This window comes from Eurosta solidaginis, chromosome 1 (genome assembly GCF_040869045.1).
Source record: "Eurosta solidaginis isolate ZX-2024a chromosome 1, ASM4086904v1, whole genome shotgun sequence".
NCBI classification, from domain to species: Eukaryota; Metazoa; Arthropoda; class Insecta; order Diptera; family Tephritidae; genus Eurosta; species Eurosta solidaginis.
The window spans coordinates 151,004,828-151,025,106 of record NC_090319.1 but is presented as its reverse complement, the minus strand read 5'-3'; the positions used below and the strand labels follow the sequence as shown (position 1 = coordinate 151,025,106).

Genomic DNA, 20,279 nt, shown 5'->3' with positions numbered 1-20,279 from the left:
GGACAGGCTGGGATGAAGATGTGTCTGAAACTACTCTACATAGGTGGCAATCATTCATGACGGACTACGAAAAGATCAACGATATACGCATACCGCGATGGGTTCACTACACATTGAAGGACAATGTCGAAATACATGGATTCAGCGATGCCTCGGAAAAAGCATATGCCGCCACTGTTTTACTGAGGGTACAAACAAAGGATCAAGTCTTCACCAACCTGTTGATGGCCAAAACGAGAGTAGCCCCGGTCAAAACCATATCATTGCCACGACTGGAACTCTGCGGCGCAGTCCTACTTGCAGAAATTATAGAGTCGGCCATAGAAAATATGCAACTTTCAAACATTAAAGTAACCCTTTGGACAGATTCGACTATAGTACTGGCATGGATCCGAAAACCACCATGTTCGTGGTCAACGTTTGTGGCACATCGAATAACTAAAATCATCGATAAAGTAGGAGGCAAGGTATGGCGGCACGTAGACTCCGCGTCAAATCCTGCAGATTTGGCGAGCAGAGGCCTCTACGCTTCGGATCTAATCGACAGTTCTTTGTGGTGGCAGGGACCTTCTTGGTTACAAGAAGACAACGAAAATTGGCCAACACAAGAAGAAGATTACAATACGAATATGGAGGAAAAGAGGGTGAAAGTTCATACAACTTCGGTCAAAAATAACTTTGATATTCTAGATAGGTTTTCCGATTTACCAAGGGCTTTGCGGGTTATATCCTATATTCTCCGGTTTTTCCAGAATACGCACCCAAAAACTAAATCCTCCTTCAAAAGGGATTCTCATTCGATCGCTCCTGACGAAATAGAAAAAAACAACACGAAGATTGATAACAATATGCCAGAGGCAACATTATCAAGAAGAGTACGCAAATTTGAAGTCAGGAAAACTAATAAATGGGAAGAGTGAGATTTTACCCCTGAACCCATATGTAGATGAAGAAGGCATCATTCGAACTGGGGGGCGGACTGGGGCATCGAAAGACATGTCCCATAATGAAAGTCATCCCATTATTCTTCCTTATACTTGCAGGTTATCCAGACTTATAGTCCAATCCTCTCATGAGACCACCCTGCATGGAGGGAACCAGCTGATGCTACGTCATATCCGCACTCAGTACTGGATCCCACGCGTTAAAGTCATGATAAGGTCGGTTATCCACAACTGTAAAGTCTGCACTATTTACAGGAAGCGGACGCAAACGCAACTTATGGGGATCCTTCCGAAAGAGCGCACCACCTTTACTAGGGCCTTCACTAACACTGGGGTAGATTTCGCAGGACCATTCGATATAAAATCCTACCGAGGGAGGGGATGTCGAATTTCGAAAGGATACGTTTGCCTGTTTGTCTGCTTTTCGACGAAAGCCATCCATCTAGAAGCGACAAACGATCTTAGTACCGGGTCCTTCCTAGCTGCCTTCGCCAGATTCGTATCCAGACGAGGCTGTCCGAAAAACGTTTACTCCGACAATGGTACTAACTTTGTCGGAGCTTCTCGATCTTTACGATCCGAGTTTAAAGCATTTCTGCGTGAAGCAAGGGACGGAACGTTGACTAAATATAGCCATCACATTATAGAATGGCATTTTATACCGCCAAGCGCTCCTCACATGGGAGGTTTGTGGGAAGCGGGGGTAAAAAGTTTTAAGACCCACTTTAAAAAGATCGCGTCCGATCATAAATATACTCTCGAAGAGTTTACAACCCTCTTATGTCGAATTGAGGCCTGCCTCAACTCGAGACCTCTAAGTCCCTCATCCAACGACCCTTCCGACCTGGAGCCGCTTACTCCAGGCCATTTTCTCGTAGGTGGGCATCTTTTAGCTCCACCTGAACTCGACTGTAGTGAAAACCCTGCCTCCATTGTAAACCGATGGCAAAAGATGAAAGCCCTTCATCAGACCTTTTGCAAAAGATGGAAATCGGAATATCTCACCGAGATCCAGAAAAGGTATAAATGGAAACATCCACAATCCAACTTAAAACCCGGGGACCTAGTCGTCATCAAGGAGGATAACCTACAACCAAACGAGTGGAAAATGGGGAGAGTCGTCAACACACACCCAGGTTCCGATAACCGTGTACGTGTTGTTGACGTTCATACAATGAAGGGACAAATTACCCGACCAATCGCGAAACTGGTACTACTTCCGCCCAACGACAACGAAAATGAACTTTAATAGTCCATATTCCTTTATCCCAAAAAACCCAGCTCTCGTTCACCCCGAACGAGGCCAACACACAAATAACCCAGCTCTCGTTCCCCCGAACGAGGCCAACACACCCTAACGCAGATTCACTATCTGCCGCAGAATACAATTGAATCATTTCTTTTTCTCATTATCATAAAAAATTCAACTTGCCTATTGCCAAGTTCCTTAAACGGGTTTTTGTGTTGGCTATTTCTGGCACATTGCACCCGCAACCACTTGGGCTTAAATGTATAAATTTTTCTCAACTGTGATCACTTAAATGAGTGTACCAATGTATTATTTACATTTCTTAACAACAGTTAAATAAAATAAACTACATATGTATACTGAGCCTTGCCCGTCCGGATGTAACGGTGTTTAAAAATTTTCCCAAATTATTTAACAAATTATAAAATTGCTTAACTCACACAAATAGACAACATTGGGGAATTCGTTGTAGTTCCATACATGGAACACAAGCAGCAACGTTACCAAGTTTCTTTGAAAACCGCCTCACCAACAAGCATAACTTTAACACATAATTACATACGATGTATGTAGTATGTAAAAGAATAAAATATGCAAAGAAGGCAATTGGGAAAACTTCTCAACAACTACGGCATGACGTGGCTGAATGCGCTTGTAACACTTCAACCATCGTAGGAGTGCGGGTTCATATTCCACTCCTGCTGTAGCATGGCAATCAATTTCATGATCACGTGCAGCTGTTAAGCCCCAAAAATTAACAATAACTTTTTTTTATTCGCTCTCTGAATTTTTCACGAATTTTTTCTCTTTAAATGACCGCCGGATGACCGCCCACTATTAAATTCTGATTTGTCATCTAATAGAGCATCCAATGCCAGTGGTATAAGTACGATTACCTCTGCGCAAGTACCCTTAGAGCCTTGTTTACCTTCTACATCGTACGGCATAATTTCGAGTTCAACTAGACCAGGTTCAATGGTACGTGTTCCCGAAACGGACTGCTGTTGCTTATGCTCATTTTGTAACTTGCCATACGTTCGAATGTTGCATCGATATATGGGGACGTAAAAACTAACTGCCAACCACTAGAATCTTTCACCCGACAACAACTTTTTTCATAAAAACGCTTTTTCATTTAAAAATGTCAAGTTCGAATCGAATAGAAATTATGCGGTGCAGCAAGCGTCTAACATTTTCTGGTAGCAATATGAACAAATTCAATTTATGCAAGATCTTTTTTGACCGTCCCTCAGTCTAGCCAAAGCGCCTGACATAATTCAATTTGCTTTAAGGTGGCTTCCAAATTTCGATAGAAAAATTTGTTGCAAATAAATGACACACCCTAATGTACATAAGCATACAATATATCATTTTTAGAAGTAAATACCAAAGCTGGTAATTGTTGCCATAGTCTGTAAATTAAATATTAGTAAAATTTAGATTGCACATTAGAGCGTTTCAAAAAGAAATATCGCCGCAGATTCTTCTACATATATGGATTGGCAGACGGTTATTATTGTGGGAACATTTTCCATTTTGTTTTTGTGTCCCGTGTATTAACCAGTTTAGACTTATATCAAGGGTCTGCATTTCATAGCATAATTGTGCTCTCATTGCATATGCGAATAGCCATAATCCCGAAGTACTTAATCCAGACATAACCAAATACCAACCATTCGTAATTCAGATACTATCTAATTCTGACCATACATAATCTGGACATTATTTAAAAAAATGCAATTTCGACCCAGTGGCTAACCACCTTTATAGAAAATTTAACTGGATTGTGTTTTGTTGGGACTTTGCTTTGTCGGGTTATTGTGTTGTCGCGATATTGCCTTGTAGAGATTTTTTATGTCTCTTTCGGCTTACCTGAATTTTGTACTACTATTTATTTTGCAAAGCGAAATCATTGTTGAATATTCTATTTGGATTTTTTTTTTTTTTTACTCACTCAAAATCTAAATTTTGAAAACTTCAAAAAGTCTATTACTACTATTGAATGGAATGCCTAAATATATTTTTTTTATAAAAAAAATTACATGAAATTTTATCTCGCAAGTCAGCACATCAACAGCTGAGCCGACGCCTAGTAAAATGGTAGTCAAATACGTTTATGGAGTATACACGAGGGAGGCAACAAAACAGATGTTGGAACATTTAATTTGAATGTACGAGTCGAGTATTTGTTTTTTTATTCATGGCAGTGGATGCACTCCGTTTTATGGATTTCACAACATATTCGAATATGATTTGGTACCTGAAATTTTTACTGATGCCAAACATCAGCTGGATCTTCATACTCCGGAAGAAAAAAATTCGCAGCAAAAAACACGATTGATCAACGCCTTTGCATTACATCGCACCTGAAAAGAAAAAAATTACCAGTTAGCTTCGCTTTTCACACATCAGTGTTCAACTCACTTGCATTGGCCATACTTTTAACAGACAAGGTCTGTAGATTTGTGAAAATCAACAGTGTTTCATCGCGTTCTTGGCTATTCGATCATATAATCTTGGTTTTATATTCCTTGATCAGCACTGTCGTGTGTTTCTTCAATACCAGCGGGGTGAATCGTGGCTCATCTACTGCTTTCAGAAGTTTCACCATCAAATCTGGACATTTCATTGGCAATTCTCCAAGCCATTTCACACGTACTTTATTACCATCTGCAGAAGCACCGAGGAAATCTACTCGATAAACTGAAGTGCTAGCTATTGGTACTGCCATTTCATTTGACACCGATATTATTCTGTAATTCGAGTTTATAGAGTGTTTATGTTGTGCATCAATGCACAAACGATTGCGAATTGGCTCTGGTAGAAGTTTCTTCAAACAAAGCATAAAATTTAGCGTACTATCCGAGCTGCTACGTACGATTATCTTAATACCAGTTAACGCACAATAAACTGCAGTATTGAACTTGTTACGTGGAACTTCTTTGACATGTCGCAATGAATAGAATACTTCACGTTCTGGATCATTCATAGTTTCCTCGTATTTCTGTAGCATAGGCCAAGTAAGGTTGTAGGTCAGGCGTTGCTGCTGCGGTCTATCACTACTTTTTGGTGGTAACATGTTCCGTAACTGTTGTATCTCGTAAGAAAGCCACTTCACCAGCTTCTAAAAGACAACGAAAAGCGCCATCGTAGCCGTAGTGCGGATCATTAGCAGAACATCTTCCACCAGGAATTTTTCCTGTACAAAGAGTACATAGCTTATCCGAATTATCGCCAATTGGATTGTATTTATTAATCAATGAGTAAACAGCGCAGGAGTTGTTAAAATAATTAGCAGCGGTTTTGACTTGATTATTACAGTCTACAACTTTCATACCGCCTTCATGTTGTAACGTATAAATGGGAATAATCCATCCAGCCATGCTCCCCACCCAAGGGAAGCAGGCACGCTTATTACGCAATTCGCGTAAACTGTATACATCTTGTAGAGAATCCTTCTTAACAACTGCCACTGCATGACAGTTTGTTAGATTGCCAATAAATTGTTCTTGCATTATTGGCACCAAAGAGTTGTAACGACCCGCCGTGAATACATCACCAGCATCAAGTGTTGTTATATGCGCTTTCTCGCGATCAATATGATGAATACATTCATCAGCGCTGTATGCCATATGGCAAGTTAGATTAAGAAATGCATCGTCAAATAAAGCACGATCGCGTTCAATGGCGACTGTTAGATTTTGGCATTTAAATTGTTCCTCCGAACTTTTGGTGCACCATATAATGTTTTTAATTTGTTCTTTTTCATAATAATGTTGGGCATCTATATATATTCCTTGGAGCAGGTACAGCATTATGCTAAATGCACCTATTTTATGCATTCCTATTTAAAATATTTTAGTTTTATATGCAATTTTTTTTAACGAAATTAACAGAATGACACACCCAACAAATTGTGTTTGAGTACAGAATATTGCACTGGGGCCATGGGCTTCGCAAAAATGACACAACGCTATAACTGCATTCATGTATTTGCAGCTTTAGGTATAAAAACACCCGTATGCTGTGCCAGAAATGTAAAACGTTTTTGTTTATTTCCTGGATGAAAAAGAAAAATTGATTAATGAGAGGAAAGAAAAAGGTTAAAATTAACAAATTTTACTACATGAACAGGAGCTAACTCACCGCGTGCTTTAAATGAATGACATTTTTTTTTCATTCAGGAAATGGAAAAGCGACATCTGCTCGTCAAAACCTCTACACTCAACTTGACTGACTGTCAATGATTATTGCAAGACAAACGTTAGGCCTCATGCGCAAGCATCTCGCGCACTACACGTCATGCACTACACGCCGCACTTCACGTCATTCACTACACGTCAGGCATTGCTTGCCGCACGACATATCGAGCACAACACGCCACACATGTCGCGTATTACATATCTCGGCCAATCAGTTATTTGGTCGAGATTTGAAATACCTAATTCAACATTATTTTTGACGTGTATACCTTTTCAGCCAGGTTTCGAACCGTTCCGTGTGGTGGCAGGCCACTTGTCGTGAAAACACAGTTCACCACAAACCAAAAAATAAATCTTTAGGACTACTTCGGCGACATCTACCGACATAAAGTAAAATATAAAATCCCCACAAAAATTTGGTCACAAAACCTAATCACGCCCATGCAAATGTGACTAGGAATATAACCTATGACCGTAAAATGACCAGTCAAATGACGTGGAATGACTAAAGCACCAGCCACATCGCATGGATGCGTGCTAAAGCCGTTTTTTCTTCGTTTCCCTGCGCGCATAAGTATTTAATTATGGTCCTTTTTATTTAAATTAAATTTTTATTTCAATAAAATGTTTTTTTTTTGGATAATATGTTAGAGATAATTTTTTTTTGGTTACGCCACCCAAACAACATTCCGCCAACCTCAATTTGGGCATGATCAATGATATCAATATTCTTTCAGATCATGACCCGCTACCAAACTTTACTGGCCAAGTCAGAGGGAGGCGCAACGCGTTTCGACGTCGCTTGCCAGCTCTGCGGCAGGGACCATAGTCTCCGAATCTGTCCCGAATATCGGAAAAAATCTCCAGAAGAGAGGTTGCGGGCAGTGCTTCTATATAAGTACTGTCCGAACTGTCTGTCACCCTTCCACCGGGTAAACAAGTGTAGCAGCAAGTATCGCTGTAAGAGGTGCCAAGAGAAGCACCACACCACGCTTCATTTAGATGAGCGTCGGCCGGTATGCGACGAGACAGCCACAAATGGCGACGACAAAACGTCCGACGACGCGTTGTCAATCAACCTGTCGGGACCGGCTAAATCCTGGGCTCAGCAGGTGGAGGAGGAAGAAATGGAGGAGGAGAGAGCAAAGGCGGAGGAAGAAAGAAGTAAAACGGAGACAACAAGACCGTCAACGGCCAACCATGGGAGGCGCAGTTTCCGGCCGCTGTTACAGCATGAAAGAAGCGCGGCGAAAGCAAACAAACGTCGAAACGAACGAGACAACTGGCGGCACCGCGTCATTGGAATCCAAGGAGGCCCGACCAAGTCGTCCAAACGCGGCAGACAGCAGCGGCGGGATAAATCAACGCCATACCATTCTGACGCCCAAAATATGCAAGCACTATCGCGTGGTACACCGGAAGGCTTCCGAACCGGCCGGCTGCTCCCACCCACTCCAGCGCCCATAATGCGGTCTTTCGTGCCCATTGCGCCGACGGCCATCGTACGCGTCGAATCGCGTGGGCACCTACACTTGGTACGTGCGATCATTGATCCCTGCGCCGCCAGCACCATAGTCGATGCAGAGCTGGTACGCGATTTGCAGTTAGAGCGCCAAGGACCAGGGCAATGCACACTTATTCTGCGCGGCAAGTTCGGGTCAACGACTCATGTCACTACCCAAGCCGCCGTGGTCAACGGCCACTATCGGTTGAGTCCGCTATCCAATGTGGATCCAAAGGTTGCCGTTCCATTCGAATTTATGAGGCTTGCAGATCCGCAGTTCTACCGCTCATCGCCAGTTCGTCTTACACTCGGCGCTGATCTATACGCCGAACTGATGGTGAGCGAAACGCCAGCAACAACAGTTGGCGGTCTCCTGACCCAACCAACCGTATTCGGGCTGGTAGTCTCAGGAGCCTGCCAAAAATAGGAGTTGTTTCATAAAAATAAGTAATTACAGCACGGGATTTAAAACCACGTACGTGTATTTAATAACATCTTTTCTTTTTCCACAGGAGAGCGAAACGTGAGGTCAACCATCTGGCGTGCAGTGCTTGCAGTCCGCATCTGCACTGCCTTCTTTCATTAGCGCCTTACTGGACGTGCGATCACGTGGCATCCCCTTTTTTTTTATGTTTCCTTTGTTGCTTACGGCAAGGGGGCCGGTATGTTTAGGCCACAGGCCTAAATATATCTCCCCCCCCTCGTAACATAATTTTCTTCGTTTACTACCACCCACATATGCTTGTGATTACTAATACACACAGGCATGTGTGAGTGGTAGTACGCATGTATCTTAGATTTTTACCGCTGTGAGCCCGCGGTATAGCAACTTTGTTGCCGGGAAACCCAACGAAGGGGCTGTATCGCGGGTTCATCGGCTCATGTCGCAAAGAGGCTCGTCCTCTTTTGATCCAGCAGCCAGCAAAGGTACACGTAATCACACGTCCACGTAAGTGCAAATTTTCATAATTATTATTACATATCTCATTTTCCACAACATTTGTTAAACCCTTTCTTAACACTTGTTGTATTTATATAAATAAAAGCACACTGTGACTTCCTTTTTATTAATCCGAAATCTTTTTGGTGTTTTTATTTTTCTTCCCTTTTTTTCGCCTAACTAATCTTTAACAAATACGTGGGTGCGCGCCGTTGCCACCACGCATTTGTTCAATTGTACTACTCCTAAAGTAATCTAATAAAGACCATTTTGCATTACTGAATATTGGAGTTATTTATTCGACAATTTAGCGATTCGAACGTTTGCAGAAGTTGTAAAATGAACGAAGTTTCCCCAAAATTCATTACAATGTATTTGTCCGCTCATTCGGGGAACTAAATTCCTAATGGAAGGCTTCTCTTCAAAAACTCTGTACACAGAGAGTTTTTCGCCAGTGGGAAGTGAAACATTACATGTTTTGCACTTTCCAATTCGGAGGGACAGTGTGGACAGAAAGGATCCTCCTCTATCCAACGCCAATGGAGATATTCCTTGAAACCGCCGTGCCCGCTCAATAGCTGTGTGAGGTGGTAATTTATTTCGCCGTGTTTTCGTTCATACCATTCCACTATATTCCGAACTAGCATCAAGGTCCAGCGCACTTTTCTCTATTCTTCCCACCGTTTTTGGCACTTAACTATTGTTCGCGACCTTGCGCTTTTATTAGCATCTTGAGATGGTTGGCTGATTTCAATGCCATACAGATCGGCCATTTCACCTGAGAGTAGATCTACCGGGAATTTCTTGTATAAAAGATGGATAGCGTCGACAGACACCGTCCGATAAGCACATGCTATTCGGTTAGCAGTAATACGGTAGGCTGCTAGTATATCTTTATGGTGAACCATTTCAGATCTGGGCCATACTGGTGCTGCATATAACATTATCGAGCTTGTTACATTGGATAATAGCTGACGGGGAGCTTTGCTCGGCCGCCGATATTGGGCATTATTCGCGTTAGGGCTCCACTAATTCTATACACTTTCTCCCCCACTACCTTGAAGTGCTCCATAAAAGTTAGTTTTGAGTCAATATTTACTCCTAGATATTTCAGGAAAGGTTTTGAGTTTATTTGATAATATCCTATGGTTAGCACTCATCCACAGTTCGCTTTGAGCTCACCAAAACCATTTCCCATCTTCGTCAGCCATTACTTTATTCCTCCCACGGTGTCATTACATAATGCTTGGAGCTGCCCAAGTTTCTTTGCCACTGCTACTACGACATAATCATATGCATAGCCGACATTTTCCGTGATGTTGTGTCTTCTTGGTCCCTCATCCGTATCAAAAAGAGTATTCTGTCATTTAAATAGCTACCAATTATTCTGAGCAGGTAAGCAGGTGTGCCAAATTTTCGTAGATCTGTCATTATCTGCATCCAGATCGCGGGGTTAAAAGCATTTCTAATATCCAAAGTTATCAGTGCGCAGAGCTTCCTTATACTTTGGCCTCCGGCTATGGCTCCGCGGGCTATATTGACAACTGTTTATATTTCATTTATCGTGGGTCTCGATTTCCGAAATCCAAAATGCTTATTTGAAAAGCCACCTGGTCTCTGCAGGATCTGCTGCAGACCCTCTCTAATAATACGTTCGAGAATATTTCTTATTGAATTCAACATACAAAGTGGCCTGTATGAAGATGGCTGGTCGGGCATCTTACCAGGTTTCAGCAAGAGAACCAGTCCTTGACGTTTGAGCGAGGGAAGACGCCTTCTTGGACACAGGCTTTGAAGAGACCGGTAAATACCGACCGATGTTCTAGAACTTATCGCTGATTTAAGGGCTATATTTGGCACTCCATCCGGTCCTGGAGACTAACTATCCGCAACTCTTTGTATTGCATCCAGTGCCTCCTGCTCCGATATTTCTGGTTGTTGTTGTTGTAGCAGTGCTTCGTTCTATCCAAAAGATGAGACCGATCACAAATTGTCATCAATGTCCTCTAACGGGAGCCCAAGGAAGCTTGCTGTTTCAACAGAGGTGGACCATAATGAGAGGGGTGTTAGAGGCATTGGCTCCACAATACAGTTAAAAAGATGATCATATGGGCATATGTTTTGTATGTGAGGGTTGATTCTGGATAGGTAAGAGTTTAACCTGTTACAGTATTCAGATCGAAGTTGAGCTAGAGTGACTCGCGTTTCCCTAGGGAGTGCGTTCTTCCTCTGCTAGTTTTGGGTATTGTTATTTGAGTACCGGATTTGTCGGGAAATTCCTGGCAGAGAGTTCCACCGCCTGTTTGTGGAGTTCACTTAGGACCTGCTTGTGTTTTTTAGCTTCATACGGCTGTGTTATCAGGTGCCGTATTTCCTCATAATGCTTTCTGAGATGACTCCTTGAGCCCTGGACGGTCTAGGCTCATAAATGAGATGTCAGTTGGGATGCCCAGGTTTCTGGGTATTCAACAGGAACTATTTGGTTAGCATTTCATTTCTCCCCCTAATGGGAGATCGGCTGGGCAATTGTTTTGTAAGTGGTATGGAGCTTTTCTTTATACTTACCCCAAGTACTGCCAGCAAGAGATTTGAGGATTTTATTGCGACTCTAGATTTTTGGTACAACTGCGGCTGCATGCTCACAAAAATGTAGATCCTGATCAAACGTCACACCCGAGATTTTGGGGTGTAAGACAGTCGGTAGCGTAGTGCCATTGACGTGGATGTTCAAAATGGTCGACATTTGGGAAGTCCATGTTGTAAGTATTGTCGCCGATGATTTAGTCGGTGATAATGTCAGGTTTCAGTCAGGCGAAGCGAAAAAACTGCAGAGATCAGGGAGGTAGCCGTTTGTTTTGCTGCAAAGCTCATCTATCTGTGGGCCTGGGACTGTGGCCATTATTGTGCAGTCATCGGCGTAGGAAACGATAGTGACTCCCTCTGGTGGCGAAGGTAGCTTTGATTTGTAGAAGTTAAACAAAAGTGGGGATACCTTGTGGCAACCCTTGTTCACTTTTTCTTGATTTGGATGTTGCGTTCCTGAAATGCACCCATGCCAGCCGACCACGCAGATAATTTGCGGTCCACCTTTTATGACGGGGGAGACGGGTAGACCCTTCCAGGTCTAGCAGTAACGTGACATGGTTGACCGTATCAAAAGCTTTTGATAGGTCTAACGCAACGAGTACTGTCCTATGGTGGAGGTTTTGATTTAAAACGCAATTTATCTGGGTGCTAATGGAATATAGCGCGATGGTTGTGCTATGTAGTTTTCTAAAGCCATACTGATGATAGGCTAGTTGCAAATTTAAGTAGGGAAGCAGAATGGCTTCAAGTGTTTTGACTACTGGCGATAGGAGGGATATCGGGCTATAAGACTCTCCTATGTTAGCTGGTTTCCGAGGCTTTATTAGCGGGACCACCTTGGCTATTTTCCATTTTTCGGGGAAGACAAAGGTGGAAAGGGACAGGTTGAAGACATGTGCTAAATATTTGAAACCCTCTTTACATATGCTTCTAAGCATCGGATTCGATAGGGACTTTACGGTGGACCAAAGCTTACTCATCTATTTCTATTACAAAATTATTTAATTTATTTTTTAAATTGAAAATATCAATAATCAAAAATTTTCATTTTGAAGTAATCAAAATATTCATTTTTTAAAAAGAAAACCAGGGGTGACTCTAGAATTTGTTTGTACGATATGGGTATCAAATGAAAGGTGTTAATGAGTATTTTAAAAGCGAGTGGGCCTTAGCTCTATAGGTGGACGCCTTTTCGGGATATCGTTATAAAGGTGGAGCAGGGGTGACTCTAGAATGCGTTTGTACAATATGGGTGTCAAACGAAAGGTGTTAATGAGTGTTTTAAAAGGGAGTGGGCTTTAGATCTATGGGTGGACACCTTTTCGAGATATTGCCATAAAGGTGGACCAGGGGTGATTCTAGAATTTGTTTGTACGATATGGGTATCAAATGAAATGTGTTAATGAGTATTTTAAAAAGGAGTGGGCCTTATTTCTATAGGTGGACGCCTTTTCGAGATATCGCCATAAAGGTGGACCAGGGGTGACTCTAGAATTTGTTTGTACGATATGGGTATCAAATGAAAGGTGTTAATGAGTATTTTAAAAGCGAGTGGGCCTTAGCTCTATAGGTGGACGCCTTTTCGGGATATCGTTATAAAGGTGGACCAGGGGTGACTCTAGAATGCGTTTGTACAATATGGGTGTCAAACGAAAGGTGTTAATCAGTGTATTAAAAGGGAGTGGGCCTTAGTTCTATGGGTGGACGCCTTTTCGAGATATTGCCATAAGGGTGGACCAGGGGTGACTCTAGAATTTGTTTGTACGATATGGGTATCAAATGAAAGGTGTTAATGAGTATTTTAAAAGCGAGTGAGCCTTAGCTCTATAGGTGGACGCCTTTTCCGGATATCGTTATAAAGGGGGACCAGGGGTGACTCTAGAATGCGTTTGTACATTATGGGTATCAAACGAAAGGTGTTAATGAGTATTTTAAAAGGGAGTGGGCCTTAGTTCTATAGGTGACGCCTTTTCCAGATATTGCCATAAAGGTGGACCAGGGGTGACTCTAGGATTTGTACGATATGGGTATCAAATGAAAGGAGTTAATGAGTATGTGAGTACGTCGCGGTGAACGGTTGTGTTTTTTCCGTGCTCTAAGTTTTTCTTCTATTTTTAATTTAATTTTTGAGTTTTCAACTTTTTTATTTAATGCCGCTTAACAATCAATAATTGTGTTAGAGACATTGACTCTTGTTTGCCTTTTTTTCTGTGCATATCATATTTTAACATTTGATTTAATATGCCTTGTTTCTGTGGCCACAGAGTTGAGCGCGCTCAAACTTCAGTGCAGTGTGAAAACTGCAGAGAAATTTATCATATGAATTGTGTTGTTGGTAACATGCCTGCCGATTTCAATCATCTTAATAATGCTGATAATATATACATCTGTGGTTTGTGTGCTCCCGCTCAGCAAGACGAGTCGTCGTTACAACAACAACAAGCCACACAAGTGCAAATGCCAATTCCGCGCTCTGATATTGCTAATAATTTTGCTGAGTTAAAAATTGTCAATACTCAACTTCTTTCTGCTGTGACTGATTGCGTGAAGATAATGAGTGCCTACGTCATAAAACCGATTCTCTTCAAGCTGAGGTTAGTGACTTGCACTGTAAGCTCGACGAAAATAATTCTTTATTATCTCAATTGCTCACGCAATTTGAAAGTTTTTGTAGTGTAAACAAAAAAAACTCTGCTACATCAATGCAGCCAGCCTCTGCGTGCGCCCCAACGGTTGCTACTGGCTCTGTCGACGTCGCTGCTATTGCCGACGTATTATCAGCTGGTATTGGTACTGCTGCTCAACCACCGTTGTTGTTGTTACCTAATGATGCTGCTGTTGTTAACAATGTTTCAACTGTGACGCCAATTTCTAACGCCGTTGCTTTGCAATCTTCTTCGTCTACTTCGTCTCCTGCAGTTCTTGGTAATCAAAACGAATGGAAGACAGTGCAAAATAAAAAAAAATTCAAACGAAAAAATAAAACTCAACATAACAAAGAAAGCGCTTCTAACAATGATAATGCTGACGCAGGTACCACTGGTAATGCTGGCATTGCTAAAGTTAACATTAGACCCAGTCCCAGTAATGATAATGCCGATGCAGGTACCACAGGTACTAGTTCAATTCCGAATAATGCTGTAAGCAACAACAATGCTGCCAAGGCTAATGATAACATTAGACCCTCCCCCAATTATGGTAATAAAATTAATTCGCGCTTGCTAGCGCCACCTTTAGTTGTTGGGTCGGGCATTAATGGTGACTTAAGTGCTGTTTCTAAAAGGAAGTGGTTGCATATTTCGCCTTTCTCTGCCTCGGTCACATCCGATAAAATAAAATTTCATATTTCTCAACATACTGGCATTGATGTTAACTCCATTGCTTGTTTTCCGTTGGTCAAGATTGGCGTGGATCCCAATTCTCTGCGTTATATTAATTTTAAATTGGGTGTTGAGGAAAGTGTACTACCTAAGCTATTGGTGCCTGACTTATGGCCTTCAAACATTGCCGTGCGTCCTTTTAATTTTCGTTCAAAAAAACGACGAGGTCCAACCGATGTCCAATGGCAATCGGTTGGGTCAGATGGTACAAGGAACCGTTTAAACATTTCTATGCAAACCTCGACGCGGGATGTAGCTAATATTCATTCTTACAAGGATCTTAAAATTTATTTTCAAAGCGTATCAGGCCTCAGAACCAAGTCTGACTCACTATATACGATGAGTTCAAACTTGGGTTTTGACATCTTTGTCATTGTCGAGACTTGGCTAAATGACACTTTTATGGATGGTGAATTTTTCGATGAAAATTTATTCTGCGTTTTTCGTAAAGATCGCGATGCATTCAAAACTGGTCTGTCTAGAGGAGGAGGCGTTTTAATTGCGATTCGGCGAAAATATCGAGCGACTCTGGTGTCATTGCCGAATGCTGATTCTCTTTTAGATATGCTTTACGTTTCTGTACATGGAGTTTCTAAACTTTTAATTTGCGTTTCTTATGTACCGCCTACTAGTAGCGATTTACTTTATAAAGAGCATGTTGATAATATTTTAGCCTTAGCATCTAGTCATGAAAATGTTTGCGTTTTTGGCGACTTCAACCTCAGTAATCTAGAATGGTCTACTTTTGATAATAGTCGGGGGCTTCTTCCTATGTCTTCAAATGCGTTTGCTGAAACCTATTTGATTGACGGCTTCTCAAGATGTGACCTTAGTCAGATTAACAGTTTTAATAATATTAGATCTCATATTTTTAAGTGATAATATGAATTTTTGCCTCCAGGAATGTCTAGACCCTTTGTCCACTCCTGGTCCCCATCATGTACCGCTTGTTCTTCATTTGGAATTTTATGAGTTTAATTCTTACGTAGAAAATTCACTTTCCAAGTTTTGTTTTAAAAATTACGATGTTGATGCTGTTAATGCGGTAATTGAGTCTATTGATTGGGATTCGCTGTTTGCTGTGGTTGAAGTTACCGGTTGTTTTAATATTTTTAAGAATAATTTAAATTGCATTTGTTGTGAACATATTCCGAGTGTAAGAAAAAAGGTTTACAAAATTCCTTGGTTCACAAAAGAGTTGAAAAAACTGAAGAATTTGCGAAACAAGTTTTTCAAAAAATTTAAAAAATCTAGGTCTCCTACTTCGAAGGAATTGTATTTAAAATATTTGAAAGAATTTATGTCATTGAGCAAAGTTTTGAAGCGGAATTATATAAGCAAATTTGAAGACGATATTAAAGTGAATCCGAAGGCTTTTTGGCGTTATGTGAAGTCAAAGAGATCGTGTTCTAGTATTCCCTCTGCTGTATTTTACAAAGATACACAAGCGGATTCGGGTTTAGATGCTGCAAATCTTTTTGCAGATTTTTTCAGCACGAATTTCGAGGCTGACCCTGTCTTGAGTAGTGGTGGTTTTTTTAGTGCCTTGGATGCTAGTGGTTTTTCACTAAACTTTGGGGCTCTTGAACTCTCGTTAGATGATATTGAACTCGGCATTCGTCAAATCAAAATGTCGTCACAGACTGATGTCGATGGGTTGTCGTCTCACCTTTTTAAAAACTGCGCAGCTCTCGCCTACCCGATCTGGCTGCTTTTCAATAAATCCCTTGAGCAAGGCGTCTTCATTGATGCATGGAAAATCTCCTTTATCACTCCAGTTTTTAAATCGGGCAATAAAAATGATATTTCCAATTATCGCCCTATTTCTAAAATTTCCACTGTCTCAAAACTTTTTGAATGCATAGTGAAAAATAAAATTCTTTTCTCCATTCATCGTCTCATCTCTGTTGATCAGCATGGATTCATGTCTGGAAGATCAACCACTTCTAATTTAGCAGTTTTCTCCGAATACTGCATTGAAGCCTTTAGTAACTGCGCCCAAGTTGACACAGTGTACACTGATTTTTCGAAAGCGTTTGATAAAGTTAACCATCGTATTTTGCTATCAAAGTTACAAAGTTTTGGTTTTCATTCAAATTTTTTAAATTGGATTAAATCGTATCTTTCTAATAGATCATGTGAAGTTGTAGTTGATGGGGTGTCCTCGTATTCTTTTATTGCCTCCTCTGGGGTTCCTCAGGGTAGTATATTGGGTCCGATTCTTTTTGTGATGTTCATCAATGATATTACTACTTGTTTTAAATATTCTAAATTTCTCTTGTATGCTGATGACATGAAGATTTTTAGCAAAATAACGTGTTCCTCTGACTCGACGAAACTTCAGAGTGATCTTGACAATGTTGTAGCTTGGTGTCAGAAAAATATGCTTCCCTTAAATATTAAAAAATGCTCCCATGTCTCCTATTCCAAGTCCCGTACTCTTATCCCTACTTCATATTTTATTGGTGGCTCACAACTAGACATTGTTTCTAAAACCACTGATCTTGGGGTGGTCTTTGATTCCAAGTTTACTTTTCATAGCCATCTTAACTATACCATAGCTAAGTCGTACTCTATGCTGGCTTTTGTCAGACTTTTCAGTTCAGATTTCTCCGATCCGTATACTTTAAAGACTCTCTTTACTTCACTGGTGGCTCGAAACTAGAATATGCTGCTTTTATTTGGCGTCCGTATTATTCCTGTCATATTAGTCGATTGGAGAGAGTTCAGAAAATCTTTATTAAGTATGCTCTGCGACCCCTTCATTTTGAACTTCCGGTTCCCGCCTATGAGTCTAAATGTTTGCTTATCGGTCTTAAGACTCTAAATTGTAGGAGAACCTTCTTATCTCTAACTTTCATTTTTAATTTGATATCTGGGGTGGTGGACTTGAACGTATTTTCTTTGTTATTCCTAATATTTGTTTAAGGAATCATGCCACATTTTATGTGGGGCTGGCGAGGTAATTATGCTGCCAATGCTCCTGTTGTCAGAGCTCTTAAAGAGTTTAATTTGCTTCCGAAATCTTCAGTTTTGGATTTCTCCTTTTGTGAAAATAGGTTTAAAATGCTACTTAATGACCAGTTAAGTTAGTGGGTATTTGCCTACATTTGTAATTAGTCTGTAAGAAATGTAACAATTTCAAGATTAAAAAATATATATATATAATGAGTATTTTAAAAGGGAGTGGGCCTTAGTATTATAGGTGGACGCCTTTTCGATATATCGCCATAAAGGTGGACCAGGGGTCACTCTAGAATTTGTTTGTACGATATGGGTATCAAACGAAAGGTGTTAATGAGTATTTTAAAGGGGAGTTGGCCTTAGTTCTATAGGTGGACGCCTTTTCGAGATATCGCCATAAAGGTGGACCAGGGGTGACTCTAGAATTTGTTTGTACGATATGGGTATCAAATGAAAGGTGTTAATGAGTATTTTAAAAGCGAGTGGGCCTTAGCTCTATAGGTGGACGCCTTTTCGGGATATCGTTATAAAGGTGGACCAGGGGTGACTCTAGAATGCCTTTGTACAATATGGGTGTCAAACGAAAGGTGTTAATGAGTGTTTTAAAAGGGAGTGGGCCTTAGTTCTATGGGTGGACGCCTTTTCGAGATATTGCCATAAAGGTGGACCAGGGGTGACTCTAGAAATTGTTTGTACGATATGGGTATCAAATGAAAGGTGTTAATGAGTGTTTTAAAACGGAGTGGGCCTTAGTTCTATGGGTGGACGCCTTTTCGAGATATCGCCATAAAGGTGGACCAGGGGTGACTCTAGAATTTGTTTGTACGATATGGGTATCAAAAGAAAGGTGTTAATGAGTATTTTAAAAGGGAGTGGGCCTTAGTTTTATAGATGGCCGCCTTTTCGAGATATCGCCATAAAGGTGGACCAGGGATGACTCTAGAATGCGTTTATACAATATGGGTATCAAACGAAAGGTGTTAATGAGTATTTTAAAATGGAGTGGGCCTTAGTTCTATGGGTGGACGCCTTTTCGAAATATAGATATAAAGGTGGACCAGGGGTGTCTCTAGAATTTGTTTGTACGATATGGCTATCAAATGAAAGGTGTTAATGAGTATTTTAAAAGGGAGTGTGCCTTAGTTCTATAGGTGGAGGCCTTTTCGGGATATCGTTATAAAGGTGGACTAGGGTTGACTCTAGAATGCGTTTGTACATTATGGGTATCAAACGAAAGGTGATAATGAGTATTTTAAAAGGGAGTTGGCCTTAGTTCTATAGGTGGACGCCTTTTCGATATATCGCCATAAAGGTTGACCAGGGGTGACTCTATAATGTGTTTGTACAATATGGGTGTCAAATTAAAGGTATTAATACGAATTTTAAAAGCGAGTGGTGGTAGTTGTATATGTTAAGGCGTTTTCGAGATTTCGACCAAAATGTGGAACAGGGTGACCCAGAATATCATCTGCCGGGTACCGCTAATTTATTTATATATAAAACCACGAACAGTATTCCTTCCATGATTCCAAGGGCTTTTCATTTCGCCCTGCAGAACTTTTTCATTTTCTTCTACTTAATATGGTAGGCGTCACACCCATTTTACAAAGTTTTTTTCTAAAGTTATATTTTGCGTCAATAAATCAATCCAATTACCATGTTTCATCCCTTTTTTCGTATTTGGTATAGAATTATGGCATTTTTTCATTTTTCGTAATTTTCGATATCGAAAAAGTGGCCGTGGCCATAGTCGGATTTCGGCCATTTTCTATACCAATACAAAGTGAGTTCAGATAATTATGTGAACTGAGTTTAGTAAAGAAATATCGATTTTTGCTCAAGTTATCGTATTAACGGCCGAGCGGAAGGACAGACGATCGACTGTGTATAAAAACTGGGCGTGGCATCAACCGATTTCGCCCTTTTTCACAGAAAACAGTTATCGTCCTAAAATCTAAGCACCTACCAAATTTCACAAGGATTGGTAATTTTTGTTCGACTTATGGCATTAAATATATCCTAGACAAATCAAATGAAAAAGGGCGGATCCACGCCCATTTTGAAATTTTCTTTTTTTCTTGTATTTTGTAGCACCATATCATTACTGGAGTTGAATGTTGACATAATTTATTTATATACTGTAAAGATATTCAATTTTTTGTAAAAATTTCACTTAAAAAACATTTTTTTTTAAGTGGGTGTGGTCGTTCTCCGATTTTGCTAATTTTTATTAGGCATACATATAGTAACAGAAGTAACGTTCCTGCCAAATCTCATCATGATATCTTCAACGACTGCCAAATTACAGCTTGCAAAACTTCTAAATTACCATCTTTTAAAAGTGGGCGGTGCCACGCCCATTGTCCAAAATTTTACTTATTTTCTATTCTGTGTCATAAGTTCAACCCACGTGCCAAATTTCAGCGCTTTATCCATCTTTGGTAATGAATTATCACACTTTTTCGATTTTTCGAAATTTTCGATATCGAAAAAGTGGGCGTGGTTATAGT

General features: G+C 40.6%; 2 protein-coding genes across 23 annotated transcripts in view; one reads left to right on the top strand and one right to left on the bottom strand.

Annotated features, from left to right (window-relative positions):
- The window catches only part of LOC137236879 (protein eva-1), a 3,007,131-nt gene that overhangs the window by 2,724,078 nt on the left and 262,774 nt on the right, over window positions 1–20,279 (top strand). The gene's annotated exons all lie outside the window — the stretch shown is intronic.
- On the bottom strand, window positions 4,700–6,245 carry LOC137238663 (uncharacterized). The gene is made up of 3 exons (XM_067763796.1): window positions 6,100–6,245; window positions 5,502–5,919; window positions 4,700–5,317 (listed from the first exon to the last, which is right to left on the bottom strand). The coding sequence occupies exons 1-3, from the start codon at window positions 6,180–6,182 to the stop codon at window positions 4,700–4,702; spliced, it is 1,119 nt and encodes a 372-aa protein (XP_067619897.1). The 5' UTR covers window positions 6,183–6,245.

Coding starts and splice junctions, on each gene's coding strand:
- LOC137238663 (XM_067763796.1), bottom strand. CDS start 6,182: ATGAATGCAGTTATAGCGTTGTGTCATTTTTGCGAAGCCCATGGCCCC. Junction 5,920..6,099: donor ACTCAAACACAATTTGTTGG/GTGTGTCATTCT, acceptor GTGCACCAAAAG/TTCGGAGGAACAATTTAAAT. Junction 5,318..5,501: donor TTGTAGACTGTAATAATCAA/GTCAAAACCGCT, acceptor GTTGTCTTTTAG/AAGCTGGTGAAGTGGCTTTC.